The 11,933-nt window shown below is 38.1% G+C and overlaps 2 protein-coding genes across 2 annotated transcripts in view; both read left to right on the forward strand.

Annotated features, from left to right (window-relative positions):
• LOC18774762 (cysteine-rich receptor-like protein kinase 26) overlaps window positions 1-1,319 on the forward strand; it is a 3,975-nt gene extending 2,656 nt beyond the window's left edge. Inside the window, exons 2-3 of the mRNA XM_020565816.1 lie at window positions 225-731; window positions 1,156-1,319. Coding sequence (XP_020421405.1) covers window positions 225-731; window positions 1,156-1,319 — 671 coding nt within the window. The remainder of the gene's footprint in view (window positions 1-224; window positions 732-1,155) is intronic.
• LOC109949712 lies at window positions 1,311-8,687 on the forward strand. The gene is made up of 4 exons (XM_020565817.1): window positions 1,311-1,487; window positions 1,567-1,821; window positions 1,924-1,978; window positions 8,642-8,687. The coding sequence occupies exons 1-4, from the start codon at window positions 1,448-1,450 to the stop codon at window positions 8,685-8,687; spliced, it is 396 nt and encodes a 131-aa protein (XP_020421406.1). The 5' UTR covers window positions 1,311-1,447.

Below are 11,933 nucleotides of genomic sequence, written 5' to 3' on the forward strand. Positions count from 1 at the left end.
TTATTTAGTAGGAATCTCCAATGAGTCCTCATCAAAAATCACAAAGAAGAACCAGTTTCCGTCCTCTGTCAATATGTGTGTGTGGCGTGGATTTTACTCATGTTATGTACCAGACGATGTGGCCAACGTTCAACTTGGTTATAGAAAGAAAAAGCAATAGAGAGAAAAGAAAGTTGGTCCCACTAGTAGAAAACTGCTCTATCGGACTTATACCGTGTGAATAGTTGTGAACGGCAATGGCTACGGCTTCTACAACTCATCCTACGGGGAAAACCCCGACCAGGTTTACGCAATCGGGCTATGTCGAGGGGATGTCACGGTGGACAATTGCCGTGGCTGCCTCAGCAACGCCACACAACGGCTCACACAGGATTGTCCCAATCAAAAGGAAGCTTTCGGCGTAATTGAACAGTGCACGCTTCGCTACTCCAACCGCTCCATCTACGGAGCCATGGAAACTTTCCCTGCTCTCATGTGGTATAACCCACAGAACGTGACCTCCGACGTCGACGGGTTTTTTCAAGAACTGAAGACGCTACTGGAGGACCTAAGGGGTCAAGCTGCAGGGAACGGTTCACTTCGAAAATTTGCGGCAGAGACCGCAACCGCTATCAACTTCCAAACAATCTATGGACTTGCGCAGTGTACGCCGGATTTGACCGAGCAGGTCTGCAGTGATTGCTTGGGTAGTTCTTTGGCAGATATTCCAAAATATTTTCAGGGGATGCAAGGTGCTGTAATTAGTAAACCCAGCTGTAATGTTAGTATGAGACCTATCGCTTCGTTGACCCTACAACTATCCGACCATTGCCGTCTTCTCCGCCGCCACTGTCTAGTCCTCCTCCCCTGTCAACCAGTACAGGAGGTATATATATATCTATATTTATATCCCAATATATTATGTTTTGAAGAAATAAAGTTTCCTTACCTAGAGCAATTGTCCAGGAATTTGTAGACCAGTTACATTTTAGTCCCTCAATTCAATTTTTAGTTGATGTAGTTGTCTCGGGTACAAGTTGAGGGACCATTGCTACCATTAACACTACAACAATTTTGGGTCGAATAGATTTCTAATGCATATATATTTTGTTAGGTTCATATACAGATGTATGTATGTATTCAAATTAATGCAAATGACATATCTGATTTTTGCAGGATCGAAGAGTAACAGATCTCAGACTGTCATCATTATTGTTGTGCCAATTGTTGTTTATGTTATATTCTTCTGCATTTGTTTAAGAGTAAGGAGGACAAAGAAAAAACTTGAAACTGGGAAGTTAATTCAAGGTAAGGACGCAACTCTAGTGAACATTAATTAATCATATTATTCCATAGAAAAATTAGGTATTAGACATAAGTAACTTTATTAATTAGTATTTGAGATTTTGGCTATTTTTGTTTGGGTTTTGATACATGAAAATCAAATTTTGTTTTGGATTTAGCCAAAATGGAGGCCCAAATTCGTTGGGCTTATCAAAATTGCAAAGGTAATATACAATTTTACCCTTTTTTGTTTATTAAAAGCCTTCGCCAAATCTGATCTCATCCTCTCTTATACGACAACGGAGCTCTCTGCAACTCCTTGTCGCGATGAAGCCACTGCCGTCCTGATACGCCATCTAAAAGCAAGCCATCACGTTCAAGTCTGTACCGGGTGGGAACCCACTGATGCACGCAGCCAAGCTAGGCCATGGAGACACCGTCAAGACTATTCTATAAGCTGGCGCGCCATGGACGCCCTATCTCTTTCCAATCTCTCCGCCGGCGACTTCGCCATGGACGCAGGCCACGAAGAAGCCTACGAAATACCCCTCAATACCGGTACGTGCTTAACATAGAAACTAGAAATTTATTCTAATTTGTTCCCATTTGGATTTGTATGAATAAAAAATGAAAAGTGTTTGATTAATTTGGGCTAATTAGGGATTCAAGCTGAATTGGTACTGGAACGATTGCGTGGAAAAAGGAATAAGAATAGGTAAGGATTTTTTTGCCAAGGTAGGATTTTTTTCGCAACTTTTTTTTGGGTTCCTGTTGATTGCTATAAGGATTTCTCAATTCATGCGATTTTGCACAGAAATTGAAGGTTTTGTTCTTGGGATCAAATTTTTGGGCTTGTTTCTCTAAACTGAGTATTGTATTTGGCGCTTCAATGTTGGTATGACATGATTTTGCAGCCATGGTGAACTTTGATAGTGAACATAATCTTTGTGCAGTCTATTGTTTGGATTTATTTGAGGTTTTTGACAGTGAAATTTCTAATCAAGTATGGAAATACACAATTGGATTTTTATTGTTTTGTTTAGAAATTTGTATGAGCAGTTTTGGATATTTTCGATGAATATCTAGTTGGTTAACTGACTGAGTTATCTTTCCATTAAGGTGTCCTTAAGTAGTCTTTGTTACGAAATGGTCTAATTGAGTTCTGGCTGTTACTCTTAATACCATATTTTTTATTACAAGTATGGATTGTATTTGTAATTAGTAGTTCCATTATCAAGCTAGAGACCAAATGTGACGGGCAGACAACAAACTTGCAATGCTTGGAGTGTAATAGAACTTCCATTCTCACTTGTGCAGTGTGTTGAAATGTACTTTTACTAGTTGATAGTTGGAATTAGTTAATTGTTCCAGTTATTGGTTGGTAGATTTGTCTATTTAATAATGGGTTTATTGTTTAACACTTTTGTCAATTTTTGGGTTTTGGGTGATAAAACTATGAGGGATTTTTGTTCTTTCTTTGGCCTTCAACCTCACCAATTTTAAGAGTAGAGGCTACACATATGAGGAATTGGGTGGGCAAGAGAAGAGTAGAACTACCCAAGAGCAAGGGAACTCAAAATTGGACTTTTGGAAACTAGAAACTGCATTGCAGTTTTGGAAACTGCAACGCAGTTTTCATTAAATTACAATTGGATTTTTGCTCTTTCCTTGGCCTTCAACCTCACTAATTTGAAGAGTAGAGGCTACCCAGATGAGGAATGGGGTGGGCAAGAAAAGAGTAGAACTACCCAAGAGCAAGGGAACTCAAAATTGGACTTTTGGAAATTGGAAACTGCTTTGCAGTTTTCATTTAATTACAATTTGATTTTTGTTCTTTCCTTGGCCTTCAACCTCACCAATTTGAAGAGTAAAGGCTACCTAGATGAGGAATTGGGTGGGCAAGAGAAGAGTAGAACTACCCTAGAGCAAGGGAACTCAAAATTGGACTTTTGGAAACTAGAAACTGCATTGCAGTTTTGGAAACTGCAACGCAGTTTTCATTAAATTACAATTGGATTTTTGCTCTTGCCTTGGCCTTCAACCTCACTAATTTGAAGAGTAGAGGCTACCCAGATGAGGAATGGGGTGGGCAAGAAAAGAGTAGAACTACCAAGAGCAAGGGAACTCAAAATTGGACCTTTGGAAATTGGAAACTACTTTGCAGTTTTCATTTAATTACAATTTGATTTTTGTTCTTTCCTTGGCGTTCAACCTCACCAATTTGAAGAGTAAAGGCTACCTAGATGAGGAATTGGGTGGGCAAGAGAAGAGTAGAACTACCCAATAGCAAGGGAACTCAAAATTGGTCTTTTGGAAACTGGAAACTGCATTGCAGTTTTCATTTAATTACAATTTGACTTTTGTCCTTTCCTTAGCCTTCGACCTCATCAATTTGAAGAATAGAGGCTACCCATATGAGGAATTGGGTGGGCAAGAGAAGAGTAGAACTACCAAAGAGCAAGGGAACTCAAAATTGGACTTTTGAAAGCTAGAAACTGCATTGCAGTTTTAATTTAATTACAAATTATTTTTGTAGTTGTTTTTGTTTTTGTTTTTGTTTTTTTATAACATAATTGATATCTACATTGTATTTTTGTTGCAGTTTCTGTTTTTATTTGTAGTTTTTGTGTGAATAAGTGTTGAAATAATTTTTTTTTTTAAAACCGTTGATTGTTTATATAAATATTGTATAATTGAATAAATATTACAAAATCAAGTTTGGTGTAGTGGTTTGTGAGTGAGCTTTCCTCTGAGGGTCAAGGTTCGAGTCCATTCGCGATGACACAAGTTTTGTTTTTATTTTCATTATTGATATCTACAGTATTTTGTTTTGCAGAACTCTAGAGCTAAGCATGTGGGATTTGGTACAAATTTTGCACGTATCAATGTTGAAATAATTTTTTTTTTTTTTTTATAAAAACCCTCGACTGTTAATATAAATATTACATAACTGACAAAAAATCACAAAAACAAGGTTGGTGTAGTGGTTTGTGAATAAGGCGACTCTCCTATGAGGGTCAAGGTTCGAGTCTCTTCAAACACACTAAATTTCATATTTTTTTTAGGTTGAGGGCAACATAGTTGGTGACCGGTGATGGCTGGCCGGAAGTTTGTGGCAGCGGCTGGTGCGCGGTAGCTGGCCGGACACTGGCAGTGGCTGGCGGCCTGCGACTGGTAGGAAGATGGCGGCGGTGGCTGGCCGGAAACTGGCAACGGTGGCTGGCCGGAAACTGGCAACGGTGGTGGCGGCGACTGGCAAGAATATGGATGCTGTGGCTGGCCGGCAGGTGCTGGCCCGGCGATGGGCGGTTGGCCGGAAGGTGGATTGCTGGAGGTTTTGTGTAACTGGAACATGGTTTTGGTAAAATTAGAGGGAGTGGCATTTTGTGTAATTTTGATGTTTTTTAATTACATTATTGTAAAATTAGGTACTACTTTTTGGTCTTTGGCCTTATGCTAATTAGGTGAAATTATATTCCTATTTCCAAATTAGTAAACTATATAGGGCATGTTTGGCATGCCTCACTATGCCTCACTGGATTGGACTATGTTAAATAGTCCCTGAAACTCATGTTTGGTAAGGGAGGGGATTAGTTTAAATGGGATTGTATAGTCCAAAGGGAAAAAAAATATGGGACTCGCTTGACTAATAGAGCGAGCCCGAAATATGGTTCTCAAAATAGCACCATCGCTATTTTGAACATGCCAGTCCGACTGGATACCACCACCACCATCAAACACACAAGCTTGACCACCACCACCATGAGTCCACGATCATCAGACCACCACCATCAAACCCATAACCAGCACCACAGACCCAATTGAACCATCATCACCACCTAGTCAGTCAAACAAAGCATCAAAACCACCCATAATCAGCCACCACATACTCAGTTCAACAACCATCACCACCCAATTGAACCACCACAACCATTAATTAGTGGAACCAGAGAGAGAGGGGGGTGGGTGTTTGTAGCCACCACAAACCCAGAAATGGATCTGGCCCTCTTAAAATTTGGGGTGAGGCATGAAGAGAGAGTGAAAAGGAAGGAAGTAAGAAGAAAAGAGAAAGGAAAGCATAGGAAGAAGGAAAGAAAAGAGAAGGAACAGCCTGGAAAGGAAGAAAGAAAAAAAAAAGGGGAGGCTTAGGAAGGAAGAAGAAAGGAGGAAGAAGGAAAAAAGAAGAAGAAAGGAACGGGCCAAGAAGGAAGGAAGAAGAAAAGTCAATGGGTAAAAGAGGAAGGAAGAAAGAAAAGGAGAAAAAAAAAAAAAAAAAAGAGAGAGAGAGAGAGATAAGATAGTTTAAGCCTATTAAAAATGTTAGAATTTATTTGTCTTCTTTTTATTTATTTTTACGTCAAAAAAGCCTTAATTAAAATTAAATAATAGAATTTTATTAATTTTTTATTAATTAAAATTAATTATTAAAATAATTATTTTTAGTCCGACACAACACCAAACATAGGTCTTCATTATTTTTACAATCCAGTTTCTTAGTCCGATACAGCACCAAACATAGGTCAGTACTTAATCCAGCTTAGTCCAATCCGAGCTAATCCAAGATAGTCCCAGGATTTAGTCCAGTCCATGACAGTCCGCCATACCAAACGACCTCATAGTGTCTTAAAATAAAAGCTCCCTCTAGCCCACCCCATTTTAAAATGCTGGGTCCGTCCCTGACAGTGAGGCACAGTGAGGCATACCAAACACGCTCTGAAGGGTTACTTTGGAAATGATGACCCACGTTTAACGTGGGACCTGGTATGCAAGATTTGGGCTTGTCTGACACGTGTAGGGTTGGGATTGGTGTGATTAGGGGTGGGGTGAATGGATGGAGATTTGGGGATAAAAGATTTGGCCAGTCGGTTAGTTGATTCTTCTTGTCTTTGATGGAACTCTACACAGACGGGGTAGAGGGAGCTTTTCGATCGGCTTATGATTCCGTCTCCAACCTTATGCAGTGAAGCTAGTTATTAGTTAATTTATTATTATGTCACAGGCCAGCTTGCTACTTTTGGAACCTTCTAAAATTCTAAATTAGACATGGCCATGTTGAACCATATATACAAGGAAAAACAATCACAATTTCATCGGTTTTGCAGGAAAGGGGGAATATTCCAATGCTGTAACTGGGGAGGACAGCTCACCAATGTTCATGCCTGTGGAACTGTAGCCTAAGGAAAGCCTCTTGATTCCTCATAAATTGTCAATGGAAACCAATTCCAAGCTAGCCACCTAAATAAGTCAAATGTAGCACAATGGAAGATGCCCCAACCTTAGTTTCAGGCTGGGCATGGCTTCCAAGCAACATTCTGGATTTGATTCTCGAAAAGTTGATCCCAATCTCTGACTATATCCGATTTAGTGCGGTTTGCAAGCATTGGCAATCAGTCGCTTTACATCGCAAGAAGCAGCGCATCAAATCATGTCACAAACAGATTCCTATGCTCATAATTCCCACCATAGACGGTAGCAGCGAAAGGCGTGGCTTGTATAGTGTGACACAAGGTAAGACTTGTAGCTTTGAGTTGAACGTGTATTACAGTAAGAGGTTCTGTGGTTCTTCCCATGGTTGGTTGGCCTGCGTGGATGAGAATCTGGTAGTAACCCTCTTAAACCCTTTTACTGGGCGTACCATTAGCCTTCCACCAGTCCCCAAATCCACTTGGAGATCGACGGTAGCTTATAGATGTGATTACTACATTAATAAAGTTGTATTGTCTGCAGACCCTTCTTTTCTTCCTAATGACTATGAAGTATTGGTCATCTATGATGGCTATGGGAAACAAATAGCCCATTTTAAATCAGGGGATGATGCTTGGACTAGCATAGATCAAGTGATCGGATTCGATGATGTAATTTATTATAAAGGCCAGTTTCTAGGTGTTAGTTTGGGTGGTAGTGTTTTTTCGATGAATGTTAGCAGGGATCAAACTATTAAACCCCGTGTAAGCTTACTTGTGCCAATGGATCCAGGCACTGACAATAAAACATACCTTGTGCAATCATCCCAGGGAGATCTTATGCTAGTTAGGAAGTTCAAACGAGTAAATCATTGTAAGCGGTTTATGAAGTCTCTCAACTTCAAAATTTTCAAGTTTGAAAGGTTAAAGTTTGAACGAGTAAATGGTTATGATCGTTTTACGGAGACTCTAAGCTTCAAGGTTTTCAAGCTGTTCTGTGCCCATGGGGAGAGACCCCAATGGGTTGAGATTGAAAGTATTGGAAATGAAGCTCTGTTTTTGGGTACCAATCAATCCATGTGTGTCTCTGCGCTGGACTTTCCAGGTTGTCAGCCAAATTCCGTATACTTCACTGATGATTGTGTGGATGTAGAATGCCATAAACCTAAAGGGCCTCATGATATGGGTACCTTCAACTTGGAAAACAGAAGCATGGGAACACATTACTGCTTGGATCGTTTGCAAAAGCACATGCCACCAGCAATTTGGATCTTGCCCTCTATGGTGTGAAAAGATGGTTTCAGTTTTGTTCTTTCAAGCTCTATTTTCATTTGTTTGTAATTCTAAATGCAAGCTCCAAACATCTCTTATAAGGACATTGAGCTTCCAACTCTGTATAAGTATAACCCTTGAAGATGGTAATAAAACTAACACAGCAACATGGTCTTACACCGCAACGCATTTTAGGGGAAGAACAGCTCTTGAGATGGATAATGGAAGTTTAATGTGAATTGAATTACAAGAGACGCAAAGTTTATATGGCAGTAGTCTAATTTTCACCAAGTCTTTATATTCGAATATAGACCACTGTATATCTGTTGGGAAAACCATACTCACTATTTATAATAGTAAAGAAAGAAAGCAATTTGAATGATATGTAGGAAAGTGGTGGATGGCCACATTTACAGAGAAATTGGCTAACTGGGTTGCTGCTAAACAATGTTAGCTGTGGGGTTCTTTATTTTGGCTTACCACTACAGAGAAAACAAAACTTCTGATATTTGATATATGACTTTTTGAGATAGCATAGTGCCACTTTGCTACTGAATTTACTATGTTGATAACTGGGTTGCTGCCAGCTTTTTTAGAACTGTTTCAAAAATTTGAATCACATTTATATCCATTGACTTGTTGGTTGATTCTTGGAAAATAAATGTACGGGTCTATAAATCCTCCTGAACTTCTGTCAAAGGATACCTCTAAACCCTCTTCTAGAATTCAGACTCTCTCTTTCTCTCTCTCACACACACACACATATAGCGCATATCAAACTCTCAAGTCTCATGGACAGAACCAATAGTATACCTTTGCAGGGCCCAACCTATGGAAACCTCATCACCTAAAATGTCTGCAATAATTCTATGTCAATATATCATCAAGTGCTAAATTATCCAAAATGTTTGATCATGTTGCAGAAACTGGATAGTGAAGATGCAAGAATCGCCAACTATTTCGATGTGATTGCAGGAACAAGCACTGCTGGTCCTGCTTACTCACTGTCCCAAAATCTTCCCACAGAAACAGTAATGTTTACAAGTTAAATGTCAACTTTTTGTTAAATATTGATACAGAACATTGTTGTAAAAATAGATTCTGATATAAGCATTATTAATTTTTTAAACAACACCTGTCCAGTATTTTTTCGTACTACAAAGATTATCAAAGCTCTAGAGCAGGACCAAAATACAATGGAACGTGCCTAAATGATGACTTGGTTGGGCAGAAACTTGGTGACAAAAAACTACACACCAGACCAGACAGTAACTAACGTTGTCATTCCCGCATTTGACATAAAGTCCTAACAAACTAGCAATTAGTTTAGTGATGCTTATCTTTACAATATCCAAATTCGAATCTCAACCCCCATCAATTAAAAGAAAAAGCACTGTTGGTGGGGTTTGAACTCGTTGATTTCCAAACGGATAAAAGCAAACCTTTTGGATATTGATATACTATGGGTTCCGGATTGAGATTTCAAATTAAACTAGGATTGACACTACAAGAAAAACGTTTATTAGTGGCCAGCAAATTGGTCACTGAATACAACTAGTGTCCAAATATTGGTGGTCACTGGGTGGTCACTAGAAGCTTGTCATAAATTCTATTTAGTGACCAACTACAAGTATTGGTCACTACAACCCAAAGAATTAGTGACTTCCTCTGTTTGGTCACTAACGAAAAAGGTATTAGTGACTGCAACTTTGATCACTAAAGGGCTATTGGTCACTAAAAGTGGTTCACATGACTAAATTACTGACCTACTTCGTTGGTCAATAATGTATTTGAAACATTTGTAACTAATTGGCTTATTTTCCCTCTTCTTTGTTGTGTAACAATATATGAAATAACATCTAATTCTTTTTCATACATAGTGCTGTGGAAACAATTTTGATAATAAAAAAAATAGTATAAAATAATTCATTGCATTAAAAAAATATCAACATTCTTCCACCAAATTCACAAGCTATCCAAATTTGAACAAATTCAAATCCAAGTCTAGACATGCATCTCTCTCAAAAACAAACCTAGATGACTCTACACCCCAAGCTAGATAGGTCAATTGATCCAAAAACATAAAAATAAGATTCACCACAGTTGACTGATTGCAAGCGTTTGCTCTTCTGGTGGAACCTTCAAAAGCAAGCATATCATCCATATGGTTGCAACTTCAACTCTTTTTCCAATTGTTTACCAAACTATGTGATCCATCTTACCTGCACCACCAAGTCATGAATTAAAAAATGAAAAAGAAAAGGCAGCAAAAATGTAAAGCAACTTACAATGAGACATTGTGGTGCAATTGTTCATAAGATTTTGGTTGTTTCTCATATGAAGAGACATTTTCATCACTAAGATCTCTTTTAGCATAAGGAATTTGGCATTTTCATGCTCTATTTGGCAAAGCGACTAAAAGTATCATGAAAATGCATTAATTACAATCAAAACCAGTATTCCAATATTGGAATTTGGTTACGGATTGAGATTTCAAATTAAACTAGGATTGAGACGCTTTATGTGATAGTTTTCTACGCGGTTTAAGATTGTTGGGACTACTTCTGTATAAAGTGGCAAACCCTAGGCCTGCAAATACGTACAAGTTGTGCAACTATTGATTTTTCGAGTGTGACGAAATTAACGAGCACTGTATACGGCGGAGGCATAATCATCAACCTTTGATTCCGGTTGGGCATGGCTCCCAAGCCACGTTCTAGATTTGATACTAGATAAGTTGATACAAATCTCCGAAGATGTCACCTAAAGAGCGCTCATCTTGAATACTCTTCAAGTTAGGATGATTAATGTATTTTGATCATCTTGGGTTTTGTAACTATATTTTTGTTTGTGCTATTTTGGTTATACATTAGTTGAACTATTTTAGTTATAATTTTGTTAAACTATTTTGGTTGTAATTTGATTAAACTAATTGATGCTTGTGGTTATATGCTTTTGGTTCATTTGCAATTTGATTATTGTTTGTTTACCGTTGATTCTGTAATGCAGCGGCAATCGTGGTGCAAGTCCTGTTTGTTCATATTAATAGTTCTCAATTCCGAAAATTATAGGCGATACAGTAATTTCACCTGAAACTTGTCTTATGAGTTTTGGTTGATTGGCAATTAATGTCACAATCAAGCATGTACGAAGGTAATGATATAAAAGAAGAAAAAATTGATGACGAAGAAATAGATGAAGACGAAATAGATGAAGAAGAATTGGATGAAGAATTTTATGAAGCCAATAATATTTTAGTGATGGCAATTTATGCAGTAATACATGTGGTAAATCAGTTTCTAATTATGATGCATGGTGAACAAATTGCATGTCCACTAACTCAACGACGAATTTTTAGCATTGGATATGACTATATACATCAAGCATTGAATGATGATCCTACAATCTTCCGGCAAGTATATAGAATGTATCCAAATGTATTTCGGAAGTTATGTACTGTTCTTACAAAAAAAGCACTTTTGAAGGATACAAGATTTATTTGTGTTGAAGAAATGCTTGCAGTGTTCCTACAAATCGTCAGCCGAAATACTAGATATTGTGTAATTCGTAATATATTTGGCCGATCACAATTAGCTGGAAGTGAAAATTTTCACAAGATTTAGAAGTCCTTGAATTCAATAGCATCTGATTTGATGGCTAAACTAGGTTGTGCTCCCCTAAAATAAGGGAAAGCGCAAAATTTTACCTTTTTCTCAAGATATGTGATGATTATCTAATTATATTAATATTGTAATTATAATTGTCATTATTATAATATGGTTATATTTACATATGAATAGTTTTAGGATTGCATTCAAGCTATTGATGGTACACCTATTCCTACAATGGTGAGGGGACGAGATGTAAGCAGCTATCATAATCGTCATGGAAAGATATCACAAAATGTATTAGCAGCTTGTAAGTGCCCCAAGGTAAGTATTTATTTTTTAAATGATTCAAAGCTACTAAGTGATGCTTTATCAAAGAGGAAAGGACTTAAAGTCCCCCTAGGTAAGTACTTATTTTTGAAAGGCTTAACTACTACAGCGCCCCCTGAAACATTGTCAATTCCCACTTATTCCCTTCAAAGTTAAAGGAACCCACTTTGCCCCCTTGACCGATGTTTTGTGTCTCACTTTGCCCCTCACCGTCAAGTCTGTTAAAAATTAAAAAAGCTGACGTGGCACCAATGAGACCCACTATTTAGCTAAACTA

Source organism: Prunus persica, chromosome G6, assembly GCF_000346465.2.
Source record: "Prunus persica cultivar Lovell chromosome G6, Prunus_persica_NCBIv2, whole genome shotgun sequence".
Classification (NCBI taxonomy): domain Eukaryota; kingdom Viridiplantae; phylum Streptophyta; class Magnoliopsida; order Rosales; family Rosaceae; genus Prunus; species Prunus persica.

What these genes read in the sequence shown, in the direction of transcription:
- LOC109949712 (XM_020565817.1), top strand. Translation starts at nt 1,448, where the DNA reads ATGGAGGCCCAAATTCGTTGGGCTTATCAAAATTGCAAAG. An exon ending in GGCTTATCAAAATTGCAAAG is followed by an intron (nt 1,488 to 1,566) that starts GTAATATACAAT and finishes ATACGACAACGG; the next exon opens with AGCTCTCTGCAACTCCTTGT. An exon ending in GGAAAAAGGAATAAGAATAG is followed by an intron (nt 1,979 to 8,641) that starts GTAAGGATTTTT and finishes ATCATGTTGCAG; the next exon opens with AAACTGGATAGTGAAGATGC.